At 47.4% G+C, this 27,862-nt stretch overlaps 2 protein-coding genes and 2 long non-coding RNA genes across 9 annotated transcripts in view; 2 read left to right on the top strand and 2 right to left on the bottom strand.

Moving 5' to 3' along the window:
* Nucleotides 1-10,517, bottom strand: part of LOC139075918 (uncharacterized) — a 60,130-nt gene extending 49,613 nt beyond the window's left edge. Inside the window, exon 1 of the long non-coding RNA XR_011526879.1 lies at nucleotides 10,405-10,517. This is a non-coding gene — a long non-coding RNA (uncharacterized lncRNA). The remainder of the gene's footprint in view (nucleotides 1-10,404) is intronic.
* The window catches only part of PTPN9 (protein tyrosine phosphatase non-receptor type 9), a 79,188-nt gene extending 65,074 nt beyond the window's left edge, over nucleotides 1-14,114 (top strand). For 3 of the 4 annotated variants that reach the window (XM_070574706.1, XM_070574713.1, XM_070574727.1), the window contains 5 exons: nucleotides 4,921-4,987; nucleotides 9,160-9,238; nucleotides 10,425-10,575; nucleotides 10,999-11,206; nucleotides 12,009-14,114. In XM_070574706.1, coding sequence (XP_070430807.1) covers nucleotides 4,921-4,987; nucleotides 9,160-9,238; nucleotides 10,425-10,575; nucleotides 10,999-11,206; nucleotides 12,009-12,223 — 720 coding nt within the window. In that variant the 3' untranslated portion in view covers nucleotides 12,224-14,114. The remainder of the gene's footprint in view (nucleotides 1-4,920; nucleotides 4,988-9,159; nucleotides 9,239-10,424; nucleotides 10,576-10,998; nucleotides 11,207-12,008) is intronic. The other variant, XM_070574721.1, reaches the window with a different exon arrangement.
* Nucleotides 14,115-15,179: 1,065 nt separating this feature from the next.
* Nucleotides 15,180-27,471, bottom strand: LOC139075921 (uncharacterized). The gene is made up of 3 exons (XR_011526880.1): nucleotides 27,247-27,471; nucleotides 25,863-25,945; nucleotides 15,180-15,301 (listed from the first exon to the last, which is right to left on the bottom strand). It is a non-coding gene; the product is annotated as an uncharacterized lncRNA (long non-coding RNA).
* SIN3A (SIN3 transcription regulator family member A) overlaps nucleotides 21,909-27,862 on the top strand; it is a 68,628-nt gene continuing 62,674 nt past the window's right edge. Inside the window, exon 1 of one of the 3 annotated variants that reach the window (XM_008522261.2) lies at nucleotides 21,909-22,198. The gene's annotated coding sequence lies outside the window, so the exon portion shown is untranslated. The other 2 variants (XM_070574626.1, XM_070574602.1) reach the window with 2 other exon arrangements.

Here is a 27,862-nt window from a genome sequence, read left to right on the forward strand (position 1 = left end):
TCTTTCTTCTTTCTTTTTTTTTTTTTGAGGAAGATTGGCCCTGAGCTAACATCTGTGCCCATCTTCCTCTATTTTATATGTGGGATGCCTGCCACAGCATGGCTTGATAAGCAGTGCTAGGTCTATGCCTGGGATCTGAACCGGCGAACCCTGGGCCGCTGAAGCAGAGTGCGCAAACTTAACCACTACACCACTGGGCTGGCCCCTCATTTTCATTTTTAATATCTGATGATTCTTCTTAAATTGCTGATTTTAATTCCCAGTGCTCTCAGAGACAAAGATGCTGAAAGCTGATATCCTTAGTTATAAAGCAAAAGTAAATCTCTTTTAAAGATGTGACATTTCAAAGCATGAAGGTAGCTCCAAGAGTAGCAACTTATATGTTACTTATATAATAGTGTTGATTGGCATGTACCAGGCAAATCCTTGTACTTTTCTAAAATGCTTTCTGGCCTAGGTCCTGTAGAGTATACCACTTGAATGTGCTAGGCTGGGCACAGGATGTGCTTTGGCTGACTATGGGTGGACCCTGGATTGAGAAGCACCTGGTTGGGAGTGAGTGAGGCTTTTAGCTTGCTGGATCTGCTGCAGATGGTCCATTAGCTCAGTGAAGGTATGTGGGTCAGGGTAGAACACTAGTAGTATGAGGTCAATACCAGCTGCTGTGGGAGGAGAGAAGAGCAGGAAACTCTTGACTTAATAATTAGTGGGAACAACAAAAAAACAAACAACCTGATGAAAAAATGGGCAGAGGATCTGAACAGATATTTTTCCAAAGGAGATCTACAGATGGCCAACAGACACATGAAAAGATGTTCAGGATCGCTAATTATTAGGGAAATGCAAATCAAAAACTACAATGAGATATCACTTCATGCCTGTCAGAGTGGCTTTTATTAAAAAGACAAGAAATAACAAGTGTTGGAGAGGACGTGGAAAAAAGGGAACCTTTGTACACTGCTGGTGGGAATGTAAACTGGTATAGCCACTATGGAAAAACAGCATGGAGATTCCTCAAAAAATTAAAAATAGAAATACTGTATGATCAAGCTATTCTACTTCTAGGTATTTATGCAAAGAATAGTAAAATACTAATTTGAAGAGATATATGCATCCCAATGTTCATTGCAGCATTATTCACAGTAGCCACAACTTGGAAGTAACCTAAGTGCCCATCAGTGAATGAGTGGATAAAGAAGATGTGGGATACACACACACACACACACACACACACACACACACACACACACTGCAGAATAATACTTAGACATAAAAAAAGATGAAATCTTGCCATTTGCGACAACATGGATTGACCTTGAGGCTCTTTATGCTAAGCAAAATAAGTCAGATGCAGAAAGACAATTACTATATGACTTCATTCATATGTAGAAGATAAACAAACACAAAGATACAGAGAACAGATTGGTGGTTACCAGAGGGGAAGAGGGGAGGGTCCTGGGCAAAAGGGGTAAAGGGGCACATGTGTACAGTGATAGATAAAAACTAGACTTTCGGTGGTGAACACGATGCAGTCTATACAAAAGTTGAAATGGAATGATGCACACCTGAAATTTATATAATATTATAAACCAAGGTGACCTCAATTTTAAAAAATTAAACAAAATTAAAAGTTTATGTCTTAGAACTTTTTTTTTTTTTTACAGGGGAAGATTTGCCCTAAGCTAACATCTGTTGCCAATCTTCCTCCTTTTTTTCTTCCTTTTCCCCCCCTAAAGCCCCAGAACCTAGTTGTATACAGTTGTAAGTACTTCTGGTTCTTCTGTGTGAGCCACCGCCACAGCATGGCTACTGGCAGACATGTTGTGTGGTTCTGTGCCCAGAAAGCAAACTTAGCCCACTGAAGTGGAGTGTCCTGAACTTCAACTGCTAGGCCTCAGGGCTGGCTCAGGACATTTCTTGATACATATAAGCAAACATTATTTCTGGAGAAATATCCAGCTGTATTTTTTCATTTTAAATAAAGACATTTGATTCTGAACAAACAAAAAACCAAAAAGAAATAATTAGTGGGAGAATAAGTTGGTAAACTGACTGGCGAACAGACACATATCCACATAACATGGTTTTCACCATGAGATGCAGATGCTTTCTGAAAGTAGCTATGGGGTACAGACAGTTCAGACTGTCCTCCAAGTGATAGGACCCAGTGGAGAAAGGGTGATGGACTGGGGAGTCATTCTGACCTCTCTAGAGTAGAATGGAGTATGGGTTTTCCCTAGTTTGCTATTGAAACTTTTTTTCTTTTGTTCTTCTATAACCCTCCACATCCTCCGCTATCCATCCTAACTGCTAGATACGCTCAACTAGTTATATTATGACTTGAAACTGTAGCTGCATCTTTATTTCTTTTTTATCAACTCTGATTAAAAGATGTTGGCAGAGATCTTGTGAGGAGGTATAATAAAAATAAGAAAAAATTAAATCCTATTTAATTTCTCTGATGGCTAATGATGTTGAAGTAAGTAAGAATGAGGATGCTGGGAGATGGGAGAACGCCCCCAGAAGAGAGTAAATCAGGAGCTGTTCATTGAAACGCCTCCAGATTGGGCTGTTGCTTTGTGTTAATTCACATAGTAATGGAGCCTGGGTGTTTGGCCCATGCTGTTGATGGTACTAGGTATGAAGTGTAGCTTTCTTCCTTCTCCAGGCACACTTTGCCTTTTGTGTGTGGCAGCATGGACAAGATGTTCCTGCTCAGGTTGCTTGGCTTGCTTCCCTTTTGGTTCTGAGCTGTGGTGCTGCAAGTCCTAATGGACTCCATTTTCGTAAATAACAGCTTTATTGAGATAATTCACATACCATACAATTCACTCATTTACAGTGTACAATTCATTGGTTTTTAGTATATTTGCAGAGTTGTGCAACTATCATCGCAATCAACTTTAGAACGTTTTGTCACCTGAGAAAGAAACTCCATATCCTTGGCTATCATCCCCATTTTCCCCCATTCTACCTACTTTCTGTTTCTATAGATTTACCTATTGTGGACATTTCATATAAATGGAATCATACAATATGTAGCCTTTTGTGTCTGGGTTCTTTCACTTGGTATGTTTTCATGATTTATCCATGTTGTAGCTTATATCAGTACTTCACTCCTTTTCATTGCTAAATAATATTCCATTTTATGGATATACCACATTTTATTTATCCATTCATCAGTTGAGTAACATTTGAATTGTTTCCATTTTTTGGCTATTATGAATAATGCTGCTATGAATATTTCTGTATAAGTTTTTCTATAGATATATGTTTTCATTTCCTTCAAGAGTGGAATTGGTAGATCATATGGTAAGTCTGTGTTTAACCTTTTCAGGACCTACCAGACTGTTTGTTTTCTAAAGTGATTGCACCATTTTATATTACCACTAGCAGTGTATGAGGGTTCCAGTTTTTCCACATCTTTGCCAACATTTGTTAGCTATCTTTTACCTATAGCCATCCTAGTGGGTGTGAAGTGGTATCTCATTGAGGTTTTTTTTTTAATTATTATTAAGATTATGATAGTTTACAACCTTGTGAAATTTCAGTTGTACACTATTGTTAGTCATGTTGTAGGTGCACCCCTTCACCCTTTGTGCCCTCCCTTCACCCCCCCCCCTTCCCCTGGTAACCACCAATCAGTTCTCTTTGTCTATATGTTAACTTCCACCTATGAGTGGAGGTACACAGAGTTCGTCTTTCTCTATCTGGCTTATTTCACTTAACATAATACCCTCAAGGTCCGTCCATGTTGTTGTGAATGGGACGATTTTATCCTTTTTTATGGCTGAGTAGTATTCCATTGTATATATATACACCATATCTTCTTTATCCAATCATCAGTTACTGGGCACTTAGGTTGCTTCCACGTCTTGGCTATTGTAAATAATGCTGCAATGAACATAGGGGTGCATGGGACTTTTGGAATTGCTGATTTCAAGTTCTTTGGATAGATACCCACTAGTAGGATGGCTGGGTCATAAGGTATTTCTATTTTTAATTTTTTGAGAAATCTCCATACTGTTTTCCATAGTGGCTGCACCAGTTTGCATTCCCACCAACAGTGTATGAGGGTTCCTTTTTCTCCACAACTTCTCCAACATTTGTCACTTTTTGTTTTGGATATTTTTGCCATTCTAACAGGTGTAAGGTGATATCTTAGTGTAGTTTTGATTTGCATTTCCCTGATGATTAGTGATGATGAGCATCTTTTCATGTGTCTAATGGCCATCCGTATATCTTCTTTGGAGTCTCATTGAGCTTTTGATTTGCATTTCTGATGGCTAATGATGTTGAGCATCTTTTCGTGTGCTTATTGGCCACTTCTTTTATATCTTACTTGGAGAAATGGCTATTCTGATCTTTTGCCCATTTTAAAATTGGGTTGTCTTTTTTACTACTTGGTTGTGAGAGTTCTAATAAATTCTAGATACAAGTCTCTTATCAAATATGTACATTCTATGGCTTGTTTTTTCACTTTCTCAGTGGTGTCTCTGAAGCACAAAATTTTTCAGTTTTAATGTAGTTCAGTTCATCTGTTTTTTCTTTTGTTGCTTGTGCTTTTGTGGTCACATCTAAGAAAGCTTTGCCTAACCCCAGGTCACAATATTTAATCCTATATTTTCTTCTAAGAGTTTTATAGTTTTAGGTTTTACATTAGGTTTGTGATCCATTTTGAGTTAGTTTTTATGTATGGTGTGAGGAAGGGGTCAACTTAATTTTTCTGCATGTGGATATCCAATTGTTCCAGCATCGTTTGTGGAAATGTGGTTTTTAATTGGCCCTTTCCCTGTTCATTTTCTGCCTGACAAGAAGAGAATATCCACACCTTGGGTTTTATTTACCTAGTACATTATTTTCCTCACCCAAATGGTGTATTCCATGCAGCTGCAATGATATTTCCATTTTTACCATTAGACAGATTACATCAATGCCAGTTTCATGGATGGCTACAAGCAGAAGAATGCTTACATTGGTACACAAGGTAAGTTAGTCTGCCCCTCACAAGTTGGTTTTGTGTCATCTACCTGTGATTCCTTGCATCAGATGATAGCATAATTTTTAAAGGAAATAGTAACTTGATGTGATGTTGTGGCCACTAGATCCTGGCATTTCATAAAGATTGGGGATTTTTGAGGAAGACAGAGGAGAAGTGTAGAGTTTTTGTACCAGATATTGCTGGAAGCTCACTGCATAGAGATAAACTGGAGATTTGAACACACAACACTACTACAGGGTTTTGGACCGTGTCTTAGTGGTGCCAGCCCAAGGGAATGGGACATCAGAACTCACGGGCTAGTGAGGTGCTCCTAATGTCCAGTAGGAGGCCAGGAGTGGCAGTAGGACTTTCCAGAGATTGAGTCCAACCTATGAATGGGTGTTGCTGTTAAGAGGCTTTTGCTGGTCTCTGTACTGTCAAAGAGCACACCAGCAGTCTTCTGATAGGGATAGTCTGTGCTAGGTCTGACAGTGAAGTACTGGGCTTTAGGCAGATTTCAGACGAAGTTTCTATAAATGCTCCTGTGGGCCCCAGTACTCCCTTTTGACCTGGCTTCTGCCATCTCAAGGAGAATACCAGGTTGCCTTGAAATCGGGTGGGAAGAAATCACAACATAAGAGGATATAACAGGCCACCATATGGACTTAGGGCCCTTTATCCACTGCAGAGCATGGCCAGCAAGAGATCTGGCAAATACCCCCTGAACCAGGTGATCAAACTTAGTATCACCAGTAATGGACTAAACATATATTGTATTCTTCCTGTTGAATCCAGTGAGAACTGTACGACATAACTTATGTTGTGTGTTGCCGGTTTTTAAATCTGAATCTAATCCTGAGACACAAAGCAGACAAATCCAGATTGTGAGACATACTATCAGAAAACTGGCTTAGACTCTTCAAAGTTAATGCTGTGAAAAACAAAAAAAGGCAGAGAACTTTCTAGATTAAAGGAGACTAAAGAGATATGATAACCAAAGGCAATGCATGATCCATGATTGGAACCTCAATTTGGAGGAAAAACCCGTTAAGGACAAACTATTGGGACAATTGGAGACTGTGTTTTAGATACTATTATTATATCAGTGTTTAACTGCTTCAGTGTGATAAGGATATTGTTCTATAGGAGAATGTCCTTGTTCTTCTGAATACTTGCTCGAGTCACATATATTTCATAATGTCTTAAACTTACTTTTAAATAGTTCAGTATAGAAGAAAATATGTGTGTATGTATATAGAGAGAAGCGCATGTTACAAAATGATAGCTTTTGAGCTAAGGAATGTCTGAATACATTGTACTGTTCTTTCAACTTTTTGTAGGTTTTGAATTTTTCAAAATAAGAGAGAAGTAAAGGGAAAAGGTACTTTGGATACTGGTACATTGGTAATTGGTCTGATAGTCACAGGTTTATTTTCTTCCTCTAGGAGGGACCACTCCCTCCCAAAGGAGTCCTTTTAAGAGCCTGAGAAGAAACAAGAAAACTATCAGGAAAGATTTTTGTTAGGTATAGGATATGATATGATTTGCCTGAGAGTAGGGGCTTTGTTGAGGAGGATGGCCATGGCGTGGATGGGCTTATGGAGGGTAAGGATTGTCTCTAGGGGGCCTCAGAATGCTCCTTTCTCCAGGTTTAGAATGCAAGGGCACTGCTTAGAGTTGCTAATTATGCAGAGATTGTTTCCTTTAGGCTGGCTCTGAAGGCCCCTGTTTCAAACTCTTGCAGGAATATGAGAGAGATTTCTTGAGTCAAGCACTGATCTCCTTTAGAAGGTGTCAGCAGTCTGTTAGGACTGGAACATGGGGTCCGTGATGTTGAGAAGGCTGGTTTGATTTGCCTGGCTAACCTTCTTGGCTATATTCAGTATTCTGATTCTTACTCATAATAATATCTCTACTAATGATATCTATCATCTATTGAGAGTATCTATTATATATCAGGTATATAATCTCCATCTAATTATGGAGACTCTGCAAGGAAGGTTTATTAATCCATGAACAAACTGAAGCCCAAAGAGGTTACGTGACCTTGGGTCACACAGCTAGTAAGTAGCAGAGTCAGAATTTGAACGCATGTCTGCTTGGTTCAAAACTCCTCTCAAGCCAAGTCAGCAGATTGTTTCACCCATGTCAGCATAAACCACAGACTTTATTTCTTTAGAGAAACCTACTGTTAAAGAGTCTTATCTGGGAAGTGCAACTTTCCCTTTTAAATCTCTCTCTTTTGCCTTGAGGAAATTATGACCCTTCTCAGCCTAGCCTCAGTTTGAGTGGTATCTGTGTTATCAGGTGCTCTAATTGGCAACATCAATTTTGCCAGTGGTTTGAATGTGGAAGATTAAGTATATGAGAGCTGCTGTGGTGCAGGATAGTGGGATATAGACAAAGCTGGGAGTCGGAGATGGAGAAAGGGTGTTATTATCTCCTTGACATGCATACTTTGGTAATGCATATCCATTGTAGAAAATTTAGAAAATGAAGCTGAAAATCACTCCTAACCCTAAGACCCATAGATAATGTTAACATTTTGCAGCATCTCCTTCTAAACATTTTTCTGTGCATACAAATAGATTTAGATAAATAAAATACCCAACAAAAGGGGCTCTTTCTGTACTTTATCTCCTTTTTCATTTGATGGTATCTTGTGAATACTATTCGAAAGCATGAAATACAGATCTTAAAACATTACCTTTCCGGACTGCTTAAACTGGGGTTATGCCATAATTAAACTGATCCTTTCCTGTTAGACATTTAGCTTGTTTCCAAGACCTCACATGCTTTTGGCAGTCTCCACTTCTACAAAGACAGAATTCTAGTATTATAAAATGTTCATGCTTGCCAAAAAGCTTTAGTAAAAATGGTAGTGAAATCAGCAGACATGCAGGACAAAATCATCCCTTTGTACTGCCCTCCTTCCCTGAGAGCAGGATAGGAAGAAGCACTGGGAAAGTATAAGAAATTCTCCTGAATTGTTACTCCCTTGATTGAAAGGGAGTTTGTGGCCGATAAGTATCTTCAAAGATCCTGCTGAGTCCCCAGCCCTGTGCAGGTTCTAACTCTAAAAGGAGAACTTGACGGCCTGGCCTTTGCCCTCAGTACCACGTCTACTGAGACATGATTAATTCTCACAAAGTAAAATGACTGGTATAAGACCATTAACATTAAATGGTTAGGCTGTTTTGATCTAGCTGTGCCATCAAGATCTGAGAGGAGAGGAAGCCCTATAAGGAATGTGGTGGTCAGAGAAACCTTGAAGGAAAGGCAGCACTTGAAAATGGGTAGAAAGTGAATGGCATTGGAGGTGAGAGAGACAGCTTGAGCAAAGGAATAGATGTGGAAGTGAGCATCGTGTGTCTAGATTGTGATGAAGCAATTTCTTAGAAATATTAAACTGTCAGGGCATCCAGAATAGACTGGAAGAGAAAGACTCCTATTCAGAAAAGTAAACCAAGACGGTATTACGGTAACTCAGACAGAAGATGATGTGGTCTTCGTGGTAGTGAAATTGGGCAGGGAGACCAGGATGGGGGTAAAGGGATAAAAACCAAAGATATTTTAAAAGCAAATGTCTCTAGGACTTGGTAACTGCTTTTGGAAGATGAAGGAAATGAGTAAGTCATAGTTGACTCCAGCTTTTTAAGACTGAGTGATTTCAGAATGCCAGTACTGTTAACAGAGGTAGGAAAGTGGAGCAATAAAGCTAATTTTGAAGGAGACTGAATTGCAAACATGTTGGGTCTGAGGAGATGATGGGACATGGAAGGGCAATGGTTCAGTAGGCAACTGGTGATTATAAGGCTTAGGTGAAATGAAAACAGCTAGAGACACGTACACAGTTGACACTGTTAGTCTGGATGTGATAGCTGAAGCCCTGGTGATAAGGCTCTGCCAGGGTATGTAACAGTGCTTCTCAAACTGTAACCTACATACAGCTTCACCTGGGGATCTTGTTAAATGCAGATTGTGCATTTCTAACACTCTCCCATATGATGCTGGTGCTAGTGGTCCAAGGACTACCCTGAATAGCAGGCGTGTAGTGAGAGGAGCAGGGAGCCAGCATCTGTGCTTTGGTGTTAGTAGTTGGGAGATAAACAGAAGAACCTAAGAAGGAAAGAAGAGCTTCCCAAGGTCATGTTTCCTGTCTTCTCCTTTCATTCCAGGCCCTTTGGAGAATACCTATCGTGATTTCTGGCTCATGGTATGGGAACAAAAAGTCTTGGTGATTGTCATGACCACCCGGTGAGTTCATTCCTTTTCTTCCCACTGCCCTCTGCATCTACCCTGTCCCCAAGCATGGATGATTCAAGAGGGGAGTTTAGCTGTTAGAAACAATGAGCATTACCAAAGCCAGGGCAGAGTTTGGGATATCTTAGCTTTTTCTTAGCTGACCCAGAGTTAACACAGCCACAGTCTGGTGGAGATTGGTACATCTGACTTGTCAAAGCTTTAGTCTATGGCTCTGGTGACTCTGGGCCAATTACAGACTATTCTGAGGTCCTGGCCTTATCCAGCAAAGGAAGTATTGGGAAACATGGGGCAATGCACTTTTAATCTAGTCTCTACTTCCAAATGGCAGCTGTCTTCCTGGCTTCTGAATTACCAGTTTCCTTTGCTCTCCCTTACCCTGCTACTTTTCACCATTTTTCTGCTGGTTCATATTTCCACCTATAGGAGAACTACAAAAAAGAAGGGAAACATAATAGGTCAGGCAGGAAAGTCTTGATGAAAGGATTATTTTTGAAATTTTGGTCTATATATCTGCCAAAACTTCAGGAATTACTATTTTGTAGTATTATCATTATGATAATTATAACCTATTTCAGATGAGGAGAAAAAAAATTAATGAGAATGTTTGCTCAGTTCGCTTCCTCGTGGCACTGTTACAGCCACCTTTGGTTTGGAGAGGAGGTAGAGGAAGAAGTACCAGCTCACAGTGCTTTAGAGCCACTGAAGAGTAGTGAGGTGAACTTGAGGACTTTACGTAAACTTCCTGCCAGCATCCCAGGAGCTGTGCCTTTCCCTTTCTCCTCTATCAGCCAAGGACCCTTATTGAGGAAGAGAATGAACAGTGGCTGAGATAACAGGGCAGAGAGGTGAGTCTGGCCCACCATGCTGTCTCTGCTGTCTTTCTTTGTCCACTCAGTATTTATCCCAGCTATGTGAAGAGTACCAAGAGGTATCAGGAAGGTGGCCAAATGATGTAGCAGGCCTACTAAATGAGTACATGCACAAACTTTAGCTGTTGTTACATCTGTTTAGAATGAAAGTTTCCTTCCTTTTCTGCCAAGAAACAAGAGTGTAAGTTAGACAGAAGCAATGCAAGAGATGACGTTGCTGCCTAGGAGTACAGCAGGTCATGGGGAGAGCAGGGTTACTGCTGCAGAGAGGAAGGATAGAAGGCTTACCTTGCTCTGTGTGTCTTCAGCTTTGAGGAGGGCGGCAGGAGAAAGTGTGGTCAGTACTGGCCTTTAGAAAAAGACTCTCGGATCCGATTTGGCTTCCTCACAGTGACCAATCTAGGCGTGGAGAACATGAACCATTATAAGAAAACAAAGCTAGAAATTCACAACACAGAGGTAAATCCAGGTTTCTATTTTCTCACTTTTTTGAAGCTGGGGGAAAACCTTTGCTGTAAAGAAAATCTCCAAAGGGAAGAGGCAGGATTCCAGGGAGTTTATAAGTTACTTCCGTTTTTCTGGGAACAGGGTTAGTATAGTCAACTCAGAGCCAGTATAGCCATATTATCTCAGCAGAATAGTGGCGTTACTTAGGAATAAAACTTATAAGAAATCTGGATCCTACAACACAGGATTTCTGCCCTCTGTAGACATTTAACCTTTCCTTTGGGTTTGTAGAGAAGTATTATGGAGAAAGTTGAGGGTGGTAGGCTGGAACCTTGGTAGTGGGAATACTGGGGGGTTGAGAATCTGGAAAAGCCAAAGGTAGTCAGGGGCAAGCAGAAATGACCTCATTAACGTTTGCTTCTTTTTTCATCCAAGGAACGGCAGAAACGCCAGGTGACCCACTTTCAGTTCCTAAGCTGGCCAGATTATGGTGTCCCTTCTTCGGCAGCTTCCCTCATTGACTTCTTGAGAGCGGTCAGGAACCAGCAGAGGCTGGCCGTCGGCAGCATGGGAGCGCGCTCCAAAGGGCAGTGCCTTGAGCCACCCATTGTGGTCCATTGCAGTGCAGGCATTGGCAGGACAGGTAATGCATCTGATGCAGCTCTTGGAGCATCCAGAGGCAGCAAGGGTTGGGGAGGCATAACAAAGCTGTTAGTTGCCAGATTGTAAGAATTTGACCCACTGGTGCCATGAAAAATTCCTCTTTAATGTCCTTTTTTTATCCCTAGTACTAGGTATACTGGCTAGAATGTACAGTTCACAAGCCAAGTCCTCTAGGGTTGATGCTTTATACATCCCATCAGCATGATTATCTTCTGACCCCATCACTATCACCTGGGTGTCCCAGAGAGCTCAGCTGGGCTGTTGCTTCCTTCTCATCCCCCTCCCTGGGGAGATCACCACCATACGCTGTGCTCTCCATTCTGGAGCTAGTTAGCAGGTTTTGCCTTAAGGGGACATGCATTGCAGGGACTGCTGGACTTTCTAGTTCAGAGGTCCCTTTGGGAGAAAGTCAAGAAGAATATGTTTGTGTAAAGTCTCTGTGGAGAAGTTGTAGAGAATCTGAAAATTAGGGCCCAAGTGTGAGAGTGCTATTGTTATATCTTTCCGGAAGTGAAGCAGGCAGTTCCTCTATGTCACCTTCCCACTTACTCTTCCTGCTACCCCTATATATGTCCTGAGAGACAAGAGGCCTTCTCATTTCTCTGGCCTCCAACACTCCCTGTGACCTCCTCCTCAAATCCTTTTAGGCCTAAGGCCAACTGGCCTCCTGCATGACGCACCTTGCCTTTGAATTCATTCATCTAGTCCTGCCTGAGTTATTTGGTAGAGGGAGGGAGAGAGGAGAAGTAGACCAGGTATGACCACTTCCTTCCTTCCTTCAGGTACTTTCTGCTCACTGGACATCTGCCTGGCACAGCTGGAGGAGCTTGGCACCCTTAATGTGTTCCAGACGGTGTCTCGCATGAGGACCCAGAGGGCCTTCAGCATCCAGACCCCTGAGCAGTACTATTTTTGCTACAAGGCAATCCTGGAGTTTGCAGAGAGGGAGGGCATGGTGCCTTCCAGCCACAACCTCCTGGCCATGGAGGATCAGTAACTGTCCCACGAGCCTCCTACCTGCTGGCCAGCCTTCCTTAAACTACCCTGGACACTGCTGAGCCTATAGGTTGCCATCAGTTACGCTGAAGCCATGGACCAAACTCTTTCTTGTGTTTCCCGGCACATGCGTGCTCACAAGGCAGTCTTTCCCTTTGGCTAGATAGATATGGTGAAATTGCTGCTAGAAAGGGCCAGCAGCAATGTATTCTTAATTCCTAGCACCTGCTATCGAACTGTGCCTTATTAAAACCAGATTGTGGCTATCAGTTTTTGCCAGGGGCCCCGAGGTAAGTGGGGGAAGGAACCTCCTCCCCCTTTCCCAATGCCATTCTCCTTCTCGAGGTTGCTCCCATTCCTTCCCTTTGCTAGAATTTGATGGGGAGGTTTGGTGAGCATCCACCTTCCTTCCCAAAGAGCTTGACCATGTTACATATTCTAGAGAACGTCTTGAGTGCCAAGCACGTTTATACCTAGGGCGTGTATTCCAGTCTTTTCTGTCATTCTGTGTGTGTGTGTATGTGCACTTATGTGTATGGGTCCATATGTACGTGTGTATATAATATATATTGTATGTGATAATATGGTTGTATTCTATAAATACATATACACAGAGATACTCCTTTGTAGAACTTCCTGGGGCTTGTGTTGTAGTTCAGGACTCCTTACTTCTTGGACTCTGCTGTTTATCCTGCACTAGCTGTGGTTGGAGTTCATGTTCCTGTTGTCAGACCACAGAGTGATGGAAGAGGACATGCACACATCCACTCTCCGTGCTCCTGCCACAGGCCCTCACCCTTACGTAATGACTTATCTCTTTTCAGAATGCTGCCTGTTGGAGCCAAGAACACTGATTTGTGGTGACACTGGTTTAATTCAGCATGGATTACCCTATCTAATGATTTTTGTCTGTTTACTTTGCTGATTTGGGGAATAGACCTCCACTGTGATTCCAGACCCTCTCTTTCCTCCTCCCCATCCCTTGAGGATTGGTGTCTGGGGGTAGAGATGAACTCACTGAGCAGCCAGAGCCAAAAGCAATCAGTATGAAGTCTTAGAAGGAAAGAGAGGGAGCTGAGGTGTGAGAGAGAGGAAACTACCGTGAGAATCTCTCCTTGGGAGAATGAGTTGGTGCCCTTTCTTCTTTTGCTAGAAGGTTCCTTTCCTTATGCAACTTGGTCCTGTCCACTCAAATGCCCATCTCTTTCTGTCTACTAGTGTGCCAGACCCTGGAGCTCAAGCTGGGTGGGTTTTGTTTCAATAAAAAGCATAACCCGGGCCCAGCCCCGTGGCCGAGTGGTTAAGTTCGTGCGCTCTGCTTCGGCGGCCCAGAGTTTTGCTGGTTCGGATCCTGGGTGCGGACATGGCACTGCTCATCAGGCCATGCTGAGGCGGCATCCCACATGCCACAACTAGAAGGACCCACAACTAAAGATACACAACTGTGTACTGAGGGGCTTTGGGGAGAAAGAGGAAAAATAAAATCTTTAAAAAAAAAAAAAAGCTTACCCCCTGGCTGGGTGAGGAGTCCCTTGCAATCACTGTTTGCCCCCTACTCATCCACCCTATCCCTGTCTGCTCCAAGCCTGCCCAGCCTGATGTGCCAGGGATCGAATCAAGAGTCCCCAGCACTCCACATTCCTAAGAAAATCCCAGGAACCTCTAAACCTTCTTCCCCCATCACAGATGAGGTTGGCAGCTGATCAGACCTCAATAATTTTATACTGTAATAAGCTCTTTGAATGTACATATTCTTATTTTTACAATTTTTCATTTTGTATTTAACATCAATGGACTGAGTCAGATTCAGAAAATAATTGTAAATGTTCATATTCAATATCTTACAGCGATACAGTTTTGTATTTACATATAAATATACTGACATGATCAAACCCTTTTAGCTTCATCAATGTAGTAGCAGTCTGGGGCTGGGAAGGTGAGGAGGGGGTCCAAGAGCTGATCTGGGAGGGATGGGGAGGTAGGGAGGGACTTAAGGCCTAAGTATCTGAGACTTTCAGTTCTGAGAGGCACCTACCTTGTCCACAGACCATGGCCGTAACTCTGGGAAGACAAAGGGAATCAGTACCAGTTGCTGGATACCAATCTTTATGCTTGGTGCTTTTCCCCCATTACCTCATTCAAACTTCACTACAGTCTCGTGAGGTACTATTCTCCCACCCTTCTATTTCTATACAGATGAGGAATGTAAGGTCCAGAGGGTTACAGTGATTTGCTCTAGAACTAGAACTCAAGTTGGTCTGCTTACAAAGCCTTTGGCCTCCACTGCATTGCTCTCTCTCAAGGGTCAAGATAGTGTTGTCTTTGGAAACCAGAGGTTTTTGTAGCTCTCCTTTCAGAGTATAAACAGTTCTTCAATTCCAGGTAGTTGATCTTGAGTCCATGCTGCATGGAAGGGTGACGGATTTGGTGACTGATTCTCCCAGGTAGGACCTCCTGGTGTAGTGTCCTCAGGATTGCAGAGTACAAAAGGGTCATTCTCCCAGGGAAACTCCATACATATGGGTAGACTGGTGTCTGTGGAAAGTTACTTGCATCTCTTAGAATGGAACGAGAAGTTTTGTCCACATAGGACCACTTCCCATGCCATGTAGCTATTCCCTGGTGACCAGTGACACCTTGCCCAGTTGGGACAGTTTTGGCCTGGAGAGTGTGCAAAATATTGAGGTGTTCTTAATAAAAGTGATAGCAGCTAACATTTATTGGGTGCTTAACTCTGTTCCAGGTACTGTTCAAAGTGCTTTCTAAGTATTATTTCATTCACCCTTAAAGCAACCTTTTGAGGTAGGTATTGACAGAAGAAAAAGACTGTGGCACAGGAAAATTATTTTGCCGCATCCAAGAACCGAGACCATCTGACTCCAAAGTACCTGTTGTTAACTCTTAAACTAGACCTCCTCTAAGGATCCATTTCCTGATCTGCCAACAGATTTTTCCTGAGTGTCTTACCTTAATCAAGAGGTGAAGTGTAGAACAAAAGATTAAGCCAGTTCTTTCCCTGGAGAGCCTCTGTTCTCTTGGGGGTAAGCAAGCATAAGAGGTGAACAGAGATACTTGAAATCTGGGAAATCAGAGAAATATGTAGGAAACAAGATTAATGATAAAAGATCTGGAGAAGGTAGTCTTGAACTGTCATTTATTTGAAAGGGCTGTAACCCAACTGCTCTGTAAATCTAAAAGTTATGCATGAGCTCTTCCTTACACATCTGAGGATTGGTGAGGTTATCACTTGCAAGAGCTCTATAAAAATGCAGATTCTTAGGTCCTGCCCAGTAGATGGTTAAGTGAGTGACAGGATGAGCCAGGTTTCAGAACTACTGTCTTAGTCCACTGACTCTGAGGAAGATTAGCAAATTGATATCTCCTACATCTGAGAGAAAGGGATCAATAGCTTTCCCCTTTACTGCCACAGTTTCCTTCTACCTTTTACCATTGGGAAGATAATCAATACTGTGTTAACCTACCTGTGCTATGTGTTAAAAGAGGTAAAGGGAAGACAGAGAAGGAGCCCTGAATCTGTTTAGGAAGTTAAGGCTTTCACACTGAAGATTTGGTGAACAAAGCAAGAGAACCCACAATCAAATGCTAGATTGTATGGTTGAGAACATAAGATGAAGAAAAAGTGTTTGTGGGCGAGAGAGCCTCATGGGCTAACTCAGGCTTCTGTTTCTGTTTTGACTGCTATTTTTTTTTCACCTAACTTACTCCCTCTACCTTTGGTCCCTTCATCCTTGCCCATCCCTGTCAGCTAGGATGGGACTCCTGAGGTGAAGGGTGCCCCTGCATCCTCAGCCTAGGAGGCCCACCATTGTCAGTCTCCATGTCATCATGTGCAGGTAAATGACTGGTTCTTGGGAGACTAGACTATTTAGCATCATAGATTGAGGAAGATGAGACTCCTGCCCTGAAAGGCTTCCCCTCTCTAGGGACAACCAGACACATATATGGAAACCCACAAATCAGAGACTTGGAGGGAAGTGGGCCAGGTGGTATGGCCAGGTAAAAAAGCTTTCCTAGAGTGACTTAGCTCTTTGATAGTTTTGAGATCTTACCACTCAACCCAAGCCAAGTCCTAGCTTCCTTTTGTAAAAGAAGGGGCTATATTAGATGATCCTGCTATAGGCCCTCCGACTCTAAGGGTCTAGTTCTTTGTTAGCCAGTGCAAATGCCTGTAAAGGAACCAGCAGGCCCTTCTCCAGTTGGGTTAGCTCCCACTTGAAATCCCCAGGTTTGACTTGTTTTCAAAGTCTCCTCTTTCAAGCTGCTGCTACTTCTCTATATTCCCTCAGTTCCCTTCCCATTTGGCCCCCAACTTGGAAAGCAAGTCAAGTCTCCCCTGTAAACCCCAGACCAACGCATTGGCCTTTAAGGCTTCTGTGCTGCTCCACATGAGGCAGAGAGGGTGACTCTGAGTTAAGGAATGAACTGACCAAGGTCCCAGAGCTCCAGTCAAGACCGTAGATTTGTCTCAGGCCTTGGTCAGAAGCTAAAGCTCTCACCAGCTTGGGAACCAGATTTTTGTCTTGTGAGGTATCCACCCCATAGTTACCATCACTCAACAGTAGTGAATATCAAGTGTTTTGGACTGCACTACTCTTAATTGGCCACAAAAAAGACTGAATCTTCTCCACAAATAGAAATCTAGCACTCCCAGAAACCTGTTGCAGTGTTTAATCTCCCTTCACCCCTCACCATACTTTCATAAAATCCTTCCTTCTGTTTACGCTAAATCTGGCATGCTGCCATCTAAAATAACCATATTTTTTCTGGCTAAGGCCAAGGTGAACATAGCTAACCACACCAGAATCCTAGCTAGGAGTGTTGGATGGAGATTGGGAGCAGTGATCCCTTTTCAACAATTTAAGGTAATATGTTCATGATAGTTGTTAGGACTAAGATGAAGATGAAAGTAGGAAAGCAAGACAATGAGATGTAAAGAGAAGGTAGTCAAAAAATGCACTGCGCCGCCTCCCCCACTCCAGGCTCACTTCCTTCTACCCCTCCCCCATGGCAGACCTTAGGCCTCAAGACTGGCCAGATGCGCAGCTGAGCCTAGGTCAGCCATTTCATCCTGTGGGGTCTCTGTTTTACTTTCTTGACCTTTAATGAATACTACTTCTGTGGCCAGCAGCCAGGGGACTTAAGGAATCTGATGTTCAGGGCAGATACTGTGCTGCATGTCAAATGGGGACTTAGTTTAGATAGAAGCTAGGAGCCTTGGAAGTGGGTGAGAACAGAGAAGAACCAGGAGAGCAAGACGACAGGAGAGATCCCTGGGAGCCACTAACATTTAGGGGAGGATTGAGGAAGAAAAACCTGTGAAGTATTGTGATTAATAGGCAGAGGTAACTGAGGACAGGCCAAGTTGTGTTACACGGACTGATGAGACTGTGAGAGTGGCTGAGATGAATGAACAGGATTTGGAAATGTAGGTTCACTGGTGGTCTTCTTGGGGGCAGGGGCTGACAGGGAGGAGGCAAGAATGGGAGGTGAAGAAATAGAGACTGCAGTGCTGGGGCTGTCTCCACTTCAACCAAAGCAAGGTCCACCTTTATCTCTTACATATTAGGCCTCTGAATAGGATTTCATTTGAACAAAGGAACCTGCTACTTTAAAAAGAAATCACCAAACAACTGATATACAAAAGGAAGCTCTATGAAAACATAAAGCCAGGTAAACTGGAGAACATATTTGTTATATCTGTTTTCTAGATTTGGGCTGGAAGTGACCCAGAGGGGTAAATTAATACTCAGTGAGGGGAAGACACTTCAAAGCAGTAAGTAGCAATCCTAAAACCCACTAAAAAATTCCAAGCCTCAAAAGCCACCCAGAAATCAGAAATATGGAATATGTACAATCTAAGCCAGCTGGTTGCCAAAGAAATAGAGTTTTCACACAGTGGGATTGTTGGGTCCTTTAGGTCTGCCCTGGGCTCTTCTCTCAGACTGCAGCCCCAGAGACTTCTCGTTTGAAAGGCCAGGAGAAGAGGGTGTGGCGGCGAGATAAAGGAGAAAAAGGTTTGAGAACTCTTGACTAAATGCTAGGCATACTTTATTTTTAATCTCACAACACCCACTGAAGTAGGTATTCTTGTTCGTTTACAGACCAGGAAATTGGAAAGATAAGTGACTTGCCAAAGACATCCAAGCAGGAAGTGGCTAAACTGGGATTCTGACCAATAGCTTTAGCTTTTCCCCTTGAACCTATAGGGTACTTTGGGTTGTAGATGAGGAGCAAGTCTCAGATGCCCCTCATCTGGATGTTTCCAAGCTGGCAGTGGTCTTCTATAGCTGGCAGAGGTTCTGTCAATAGGGCACTGGGACTGACACTGACAACTTTTGGGCAGAGTCACTGAAGTGCAGGCCCTAAGTGTGTCTCAATCACCGCCCATAAGCACCCTAAAGAACTATGAATGAGGGGCCGGCCCTGTGGCACAGCAGTTAAGTGCCCATGTTCCACTTCGGCGGCTCGGGGTTTGCTGGTTCGGATCCCGGGTGTGGACATGGCACCACTTGGCACGCCATGCTGTGGTAGGCCTCCCACATATAAAGTGGAGGAAGACGGGCACGGATGGTGGCTCAGGGCCAGTCTTCCTCAGCAAAAAGAGGAAGATTGGTGGCAGATGTTAGCTCAGGGCTAATCTTCCTCAAAAAAACCCCGAAAAACAAAAAACAATGAGTCCTTGTGAATGAGGGGGTGTGTGTGTGTGTGTGATATCTGTGAGACAGGGTGTCAGGTGTGACAGTTTGAGTACTGTATGTATGTCGTGAGTTGAGGACACATATATGTGGTTGGGAGACAAACCTTGCTCCTTTGAGGATAATTTTGTTTTTTTGGAGAGGGCTAGAAATCATTTAGAACTGTCTGGGGACAAACTGTTCTTGGAGTTAGGGAAGTAGGGAGGGTGGAGCAAGAGGGAAGACTGTTCTTCTCCAGAAGCCGCAACCTGGATCATGGTACCCTAGTATGTATAGAGACAGAACATGGGGGAATGGACAGAGCTCAGGCTTTGGGCCCAGACAGACTTGCCATGGCTACTTGACTTGGGCAAATCACTCTACTGCACAGCCTCAGTTTGCTCAACTACAAATATGAAAATAATCCCTAAATCACACAAAAGAGGCCTCCTGGGAATCAGAACCTGGCTTCCCAATGTGACTTCTCCAAGGAAGCCCTCACCCAGATCCATTCACTGTTTTATCCTCACTGATAGTGTAGGGAAGAGGTGGGGTGGATGCAACCTTCAGTGCAGCTGGAGGGCCAATGTTGCCAAATCAAATACTCACTTTCCCAAAAAGTCTGGGACTGGCTGTGCCGTGCAGTCAGAATACTGAGTCAGAAACAATCACAGGACCCCTTCCAAGGGACCTCTTGTGCCTGACAGCTGTGGGCACTGGGGGCTCAGAGGTGAAATTAGATAGAATGGCTGTCCTCAAGGAGCTCAGTCTAGAAGGTGTTCAGGAGGGGATTTCCACGAGGATGGTGCACTCAGGAGGGTATGAAGTGTCAGCAAAGTCTGGTTCTTTGGGAGTAACTATTCTAGTTGCAAATGCTCCTTAAGTGACTTCATCCACAGTATACTGCTGTCCAGGCTTACAGTCAAATGCTTAGGCCGTTGGCCTCCACATAACAGGGCAAGGATTGCTATGTTATCCTCTTGTATAAGACAGGAGACTGATCCACAGATAAGAAGAGACTAAGTGGGAACCATTGGAACTCAACTTCTAGACTAATATTCTTTCTGCTCTACACTCTGCCTCATCTCACATTCACAGTATCTGTTATGCCTTCATCTAGGGCAGAACCTCTTGGGAAATAGAGCAGGAATCTGAGATGGGGCTCCAGACAGGGAATCTCTGTTCTAATGAACAGTTTGAGAATGAACCTCAACCTCCATGGCCCTGCCAGGTGCTGGGCCTCCCACACAATCCTCATCTGGCCTTTTCCCCTCCAGACCCTGGCCTTCAGTGATTCCATCAACCAAGCTACTACCCAAATTCTAGTCCCGACTCTACCTGGGATGATCTGCTGCCCTTCCCAAATCAGTATTTCTTCCCATCTGCCCTCTCCTTAGTGGCAAGTTTCCCTCCCCACCACACCCCCCAGGTGGTCCCCCCAGTGACTCTGAGTGAAGGAAGGGTCCCTAGAGCCTGTCTTTGTACTCCAGTTTCCACCCCTATTTCACCAGGGGTGGGGTGGAGGGAACAGGTCCAGAGCGAGGAAGGGACTTGCCTAAGGATATACCAGTCACTGGCCATGCTAAGTCTAGAACGCAGATTACCCAAGCACTAGCATCATGCTTTCTACCTTTTCACACAGCAGGCCTCTGACTCCTTTCCCTCCAGTACCCACACCGAATCAGTCACCCAGTCCCCTTGAGTCTTAAACACATCTCTCCTTTTCTATTCTTGCTTACCCATTGCCACTACCCTGGTCAAGTCCTCACTACATCTCACCTTAATTGTTGGGACAGATTAATCTGGCAGCAGGCCCACATTCTGCCCGCAAGACTCTAAGGTCCTTCACATTCTGCACACCCCACCTGATCCACACTAACTTCCTTTCCTGGATGCCTCAATTAACAGGTCTTTCTTGCTTGTTTATTGTGTGCCTTGGCCCCAGGCTCAGCTCTGTTTAGCCCAGACATGTGGAGTAGCCTTTGCCCCCAAGAAACTCCTTTTGGGAGAAAGTTATAACAAACACTGCAATTGATTCAGGGAACAATCTGAGTCAGATCTTTGACTTGAGGGATGCTGAAGGTAGAGAAGTCTTTCTGGGTTGGGTGGCTGGGAGAGAGAAAAGAAACCTCTTAGCTGCCCCCACCTACCCCTTCCACCAGAAGATATAACTCTGTAATCTCCAAACCCAGTATTACAACAGCCTTTGTGCCTCACCTTCCTTCCTGTCGGGACTCCTCACTCAACCCATTCTCAGAACCCATCCAGCTGCTGGGATGTTGGACATCTTAAACCATAGTTTTGGGCTTGTGGTCCTGTGACAATGCTGCTTGCACATTCCATTGTGCAAGTCTAAGAATTTTAACCAGTTATTAAAGTCGTCCACTGTTTGATTCCATCCTTCCAACTCTGATTTTCATTACTATAGACACACTTGAAGGTCCTTAACAATGTTTTGCATTTACCCCTTTGTGCCCTTTGCTCAAAATGACTTGCTCCTCCATTTCTGCCTGATGAAATCTTTAAGAACCAACTTGAGTGCCGCCTCCTCCATGAAGACTCCCAGTTTTCCTCAGCTAGAAAGAATCCACCTTCTCTGAGCTCCTATGGATGTGTATTTGCCTTAGCTCTTTCTGTAACATATCCACAGCTAGGTGTGGAGCCCTTGGAGGGTACAGAGCATCTCATTCAGTCTCTGTAATCGCACCCAGCAGCAGATGCGGTATGAATGTGTCTGCCTCACCCACATTAGGTGCCCAAGACAAGTGCCTGTTGCCCTAAACGCAGGACTTCCCGCTTACACTGCTCATTTTTAGGCAGGCTCCTTAACAGAATGGGCCAGACACGGTTACGTTACACAGCCAGGGGAGTCGGGACATTCCAGCCAGTCGCTAGGGTGTCCCTACCCGCCTCCCTCTGCCAGGCTCCAAATGGGATGTGTGTGTGAAGGAAGTTGGGGCCGGGAGCCCCGCTAGCTCCTCCTCTGGGTCCACCCTGCAGATCTCCGAGTCCCAGAATGTTCCCCTCCAGTCCAGTGGTCTCAAGAAACTCGAGGCGGCAGTGCCGGGGAGATAGGGGCCTCTGCCACGGATGCGCCTCCCACGCGCGGCTAGTTTAATTAATTTATTTATAGATTCTTGGAGGTAGGGGGCGTTCAATGAAGGGGAAGAGGTGGAGCGAGGGGAGGAGGCGGGCCCAGGGTGACTGACGCGAGTGCCAGGGAGCCAATGGCCCGTGGGGGGCGTTCCCTCCCATTCAGGACTCCTCGCCTGGCTCGGAAGGTATGTTAAACAGCTGCTTTTAATTTGGTCTCCCCAATCTCCGGCGTTTGGGGGGCTAGTTTGCCGGCCGGTCGTTTTGCCCAGTCCGCCACGGTGCGGGCGCCGAAGGCCCCGGTTTGGGGATAGTGGAAGCTCGGAGTCCGGCGGCCGAGGGAGGCGAGCAGCAGGCCAGGAAGGAGAGCTTTTGGCGCCGCCCGCACGCCAGTGTGTGTTCCCAAGCCGGGCCGGATCTGTGGGGAGGGGGTCGGCCCGGCCCGGGGTCGCCAGTGCGCTGGCCGTGCTGCCTAGTTTATTTCACCGAGCAGTCGGTTTCGGTAGGTTTCGGCGGCGGACTGGGTTAGGGGCGGGTAGGAGGAAATCCTCCCCGCTCCTGGAATGCCTTAAAAAAAATTATGGTAAAGAAGAAAAAAGGGGAGATTCCGTACACCGACTGGAACTGGGCCCGGGCTGCGGCGCGCGGGCTTGGCAGGGGGCGGCGGCCTGAGCCGGCGGCACCTGGAGTTGGTCGGGCTGGAGTTAGCTAGCGAGCCGGGGCCCGCGGCTTTCCCCGCTAACCACGCCGGGCGAGGGCGGCAGGCGCCCCGAGGGTTTTGTTTCTGTTCGCAAACTTGTCGGAGGGGGCGGTGGGCGCGCTCCAGACAGGCGCGGGCGCTGTGGGCCCGCGGTTGTTATGGACTCTGGGGGCGGGGGCAACGCCGGACTCGCGGGAAGGGCTGCCGGGGGCTGGGGAGGCCACCGGAAAGAGACCCCCGCGCCTCGGCACTAGCCCTGTGCGCCGGTCTGGGCTCGTCAAACTCCTGGGCCGTAGCAGTAGAGCCAACATTCAGCGCCGGCACCCGCCAGGCCCCGAGCCCGCGCGGAACTCGACCTGGGGTTGTGGAAAACCTCTAGGAACTCGGCTGCTTCGACCCACTGCCCCAGCTGATCCTCTTGCAAACATGGAGCTGCCTCCTTCCCCGCCCACCCTAAGGCGGCAGCGGCGGCGGCTCCCTCCCCCTAACCCCCCGGCCGTGCAGCTTGCCCGCGGATGGGGCGGGGGCGGGGCCGCGAGCGTGTGAGCGCGCCCACGAGGGGGTTGCCTGAAAGGGGCAGTGAAGGTCGGAAACTGGGAAAACAGTCTGCACGCTCGGAATCGGGAAAAGGAAATGCATCAGCGGGCGGGGAGGGGCGCGGGGGGCGCGCCTGTCAGCCGGGATGGCGGCCACGGGCTGGAAGGCGGGGCGCCGGCGTGAACCGCGGGGTCGGGCAGGGCGCGCCGGGACAGGAGTCGCAGGGGCCTGGGCCCACGGAGCGCCGGACTGCCCTTACTTCCACTACTTGGCCTAGCCTGTTTACTATCTATTCCGGCGGCGGCTTGTGCAACCGCCCCGGGGGGGAGCTGAGGGGCGGGGCCTTTTCCTGTCTCTTCCACCCACCTCGGGCTCCTCCAGAGGGCCCGCCTTCTCTTGTCTTCCACTGGCTAGACAAAACTCCCTTTTTTCCTTCTCGGCTGTCGATTGGATGACATTCCCCCGAGCTCCGCCTGTCGGAGGCCGGGCTGGAGTTTAAGTTGCTAGGATTTTTTTCCGTGAAGGGCGGTGGATTCCTGCGGCTTACGTGTGGCGCAAGGTCCCGCCCCCACTTCTGATTGGTGAGATGGGTAGTCCCGCCTGCTTTGGCGGGGCGAGCTTGGAGAGGGAAGTCTACCCCTGTTCCCCGCCCCCCTCCCCTTGCTTGTGTGCGCGCTCCGCACATGTGTAAGGCCCGCCTTGCTCCTTCGAACTGTCCTCCCGCCCGGAAGTCCCGGGCTTGGAGCCCTTAGCAAGGGCGGGGGAGGGGCGGGGAGAGCCAAGAAGGCACACAATGATTCCTCCAAGCTCAAGATCTGGTAGTCTTTGCGTCAACCAGGGTTGACGGTGTGGAGTGAATTTGGAGAGCTTAGTTCCGGGGTTCTGCAGAGTTTGGGAGGAGGGGGCGGGATCTTTCCTTCCTAGCCAAGTACTAAAGTTCTGACTATTCCCGCGCCCCTTCACTTCCCGGACATCGCCCTGAGCTTAAGCTTGAGAACGCTGCCGACGCTGGCAGTATGTTTTCTTCCCAGCGCAAGGCAGCTGGTGTCCTTGGCTTTATCTAAAACTCTGAGCAAACTAGGATTGGCTTGGATGCCTTAGGCAAGATCCGGGGCAGCTCATCCCCTGTTGACCGAGAGGTAGGGGGTGGCCCAATCCGCTTGGGTTCGAAGTGGTTCTTGATTGCCCAGGTGGAAGAGCCGTGCGGTACCCAGTACAGGGAGTTGGGGACGGCCCAGCGTTAAAGGTAGCCCTAGAGCAGTTCTCCAGAAGTGCTGCTTCTTCGTAACCTCCTACAGGTTTGGCGCGGGGGTCGCTTCGGTCTGTGACTTGTTTTTAGAACTCCGTTCTGGGGCGGGGCTTGGCCCTCAGCGAGGCTGCTCCCATCTGTCGGTTACTCATGGAATTCACAGTACGCTGCCTCGTCCTTGCGGCTCAAAGCCATCCTTGGAGTCAGACCTACCTGTTGCCAGCGCTCGATTCTTGCCGTCTTCGCTGGATTGTGGAGGGAGGACAAGATACGACCTAGGAGGGGTTGCCTGGGACCTGCCACTTGGGGACTGACTAGCCTCTCTTGGGGGAGTAGCCTTTTTGCTAGAGAGAGCGGGAAAACTCTAGTCCCGCCCTCTTGTCTCCTGGCGCTCCGTGAGCGCCCCCCAAAGCAAGGTCGGCGTCAGTTCTCTGCCCTATTTGGTGAATAGATAAAAACAACCTAGATATTGCAAGCACTTTGTCTCTGTATGTTCGAGGTACTATTACCTACACAGAGAGGGCCTAGGGACTGCCATTATTACTCCTTGGCCAAGGAGGAAGTGACTAGCCGTTCTTTTGTCCGCAGCTCTGGAACTTTTATCCCTTCTCTGAAGTGTGAGGTGAAGGTTTATTTATCCTGTGACCTGTTTGGTCTCTTCCTCAATTCTTCGAGTCTGAGGATACCTCCAAATCTACCCTGGAGATCGCGAGTGCCTTAAGCCTCACGCTCCGCCTTCAGGAGGCTTGCGAGGCTTGCCAGGGCGGTGGCTCTTAGGGCCCTGCCTTTATTTTGGTTATCTCCGCCCTCTTAGCTGCATATTCAGGTTTAGGGAGTGTCGGTGTTAGGAGTGTGCCGCCCCCCTAGCTGCGAGCTGGCAACCCCTGCGGCTATTTCTCGGCTTTGGTCTCCAGTCCTTAATTCTGTACTCTACTTACTGAAAGGAGCTGTCGGCTGCTCCAGATATTTGTGCTTACGAGGACGCAGCGTGCGGAAATGTAAATTGTAAAGAGAGAACTGGATAGGAAGGCTGAGGTTCTCTTTCTCTTTTTTTATGCTGCTGCCTCTCCCCTTCAAATCCCAGGGCATCGGATCTCGGCTGCTGAGCTCGCACAACCTCTTGTTTCGGGCCCTGAAACTCTCCGCTCCAGTCTCTAGTGTAAACATTCCACAAAAGGACTGCTAAGGTTCAGCCTCCTCGCTCAGGGCGGAGTCAGCTCCTTCCTAGACGGGCGTCCTGGCTAATGGAGGCTCCTACCGGCGCTAGGATACCCAATCGGATAGTTGGGGGCGGGGCCTGGCCCGGCAGTGTGGTAGGAGGAGCTTGTCTCACTTACGGACATTTTACCCCACATCGGTTACTTACCTTCCTGGGGCAGCGAGAGAGCCAGGGGTAGCCTTCCAATGCGATGACCGGCGAGGGCGGGAGCCGACTTGTTGGGCCTGTGGCTGAGACAGTACGGGGCGGGATATGTGGAATCCTCCAATGAGACGTGAAGAGCTTCCCTGCTTCCTCCAATAGTGTTGCGGCTTGGGGGTGGGATCAGCAATTTGTCTCCAATAGGCGGGGCTGAGTTAGGGACGCTCCCCGCCAATAGGGGCGTGGAGAAGGTGAGCGGCTCTCCCCTCCCAGCCGAGGGGGAAGGGGCGGGCAGTCGGCAGGCAGAGCGCAGTGATTGGCTAAACCTTTGACGGGCGGATAATGCGGCCTGTAGCGGAGCGAAGTTGAGTCTTCCCTCTGCGGGGCGGGCCGGGGGAGTGGGCGGGATTTCCCGGGTAACAGAGAAGCGGCCGCGGTGGTAGAGGCGGCGGAGACGGTTTCTCCATCTTCCCCCCCTCCCCTTCCCCCCTCGGAGTTTCCCTCCCTCCCTCCCTCCCTCCTTCCCAGTCTGGGCACCGGGGCCTGTGACCGCTTCGTTAGCGGAGAGGAGGCTGCCAGTCCGCTTCGGCGGGCCTGTGCCCCGCGCCGTTCTCGGGGCCTCCCTGCTGAGCCCGAGGCTCACGCCGAGAGGGACACGCAGTGAGGAGCGGCTGAAGCAGCTTTGCGGTGAGAGCATGCCGGGCCGGGGTCGGGGCGGGGTGCCTGGTGGCGGGTAACGCCGGACTCGAGGGCGTGTATTTTTAGGGGGGCTGACCTCCTCGGCTTCCCGTAGAGCAGGCGGGCGGGAGGTGTGTGGATGTGTGAGGGGGGGGTGGGGGGCGGAGCAGGGTAGCTCCGTGCGGGAGGGGGAGGAGAGCGTAGTCCCGGTGCGCGCGGAGGGGGCGGGCTCTCGCGCCGCCGCTCAGGGGCGGGGCGGCGCGCGCGTGCGGTGGTGGAGAAAGGGGCGGGGCCGGCCCTGCGCTAAGTGCAGTTTGCGGCCGACCACCCCTCCAGCCCTCCTGGCATGGGCGGGGCCTAGGCCCGCGGCGGCGCGCTGGCCGACTGGGTAGGGGGACGGGTAGGGGGTCTCCCGCGTGTGGCTTCGGGGCGCGGCAGGGAGGGGGCGTGAAGTCTACCTTCCTCCGCCTTCTCGGGATCCGGTTGGCCGGACGGGGCGTTCAGAGTGGCGATGCCACTCCCCCTGGCCGTCCTCCCCTCCCCCCGGTTTCCGCCTCCTTGGCAAGTGAGGCGGAGCTCGGGAAAGCCTGCTGTCGGGTCTTGCAGCGAGTCTCGGCGCCTAGATCCGACCCGCCTTACGTCTCCGTGGGGTTGGAGGGGCCCCAGCTGACTGAGAGCTGTGGAGGTGTCCGGACTTACCCTTATGGCTTACCCCATGCCTTTTGCCTGGAACGCGAGGGCCCGGTGCCAGAGCAGTTGTCTCCGTTTTGCTCCATGCAGCGTGGATGGCACTGTGCAGCTCGGAGAATGGGAGCGTGGTCACTGTCCCTCCTCTCTTGGTTGTAATTATTGGGGCGAGGTGCTCAAGGTCCTTTCGTTGGAGTCAGCAGTGGAATGCTGCTCGTGCTGTGACCATGCTTCCGCAGCGGTGATGGTCGGGGGAGGGGCGGAGAGTCGTCAGAAACTAGAAATGTGGCCAGGGACAACCTTTCCTGGAGTTCCCTTGCTGTTAGTTACAGTGGCTGTCCGGGGCGGGGCTTCCTTTGAGCCAATGGGGTGGTGGGTAGTTACTTAGACTTCACCACTGTTTCGATGCTTGAGGACTTCAAAACCAGTCCTGCTCTTCACAAAACTGAGATTTATAAAAGGAAGAGTTGGATTTACATTTTACTCTTAAAAATAATCTGTTTGTAAAAGATGGTGATTTAAAAAAAACTCAGACTTTGAATAAAATACTCTGATTTCTTCGATTCTTGCATTTTTAAATTTCGATTGTACAGATGGTTCTGCTATATAAGCTTAATTTCACAAAGAAATAAGTTGCAATT

The sequence above is a fragment of the Equus przewalskii genome, chromosome 1, assembly GCF_037783145.1.
Source record: "Equus przewalskii isolate Varuska chromosome 1, EquPr2, whole genome shotgun sequence".
Taxonomy (NCBI): domain Eukaryota; kingdom Metazoa; phylum Chordata; class Mammalia; order Perissodactyla; family Equidae; genus Equus; species Equus przewalskii.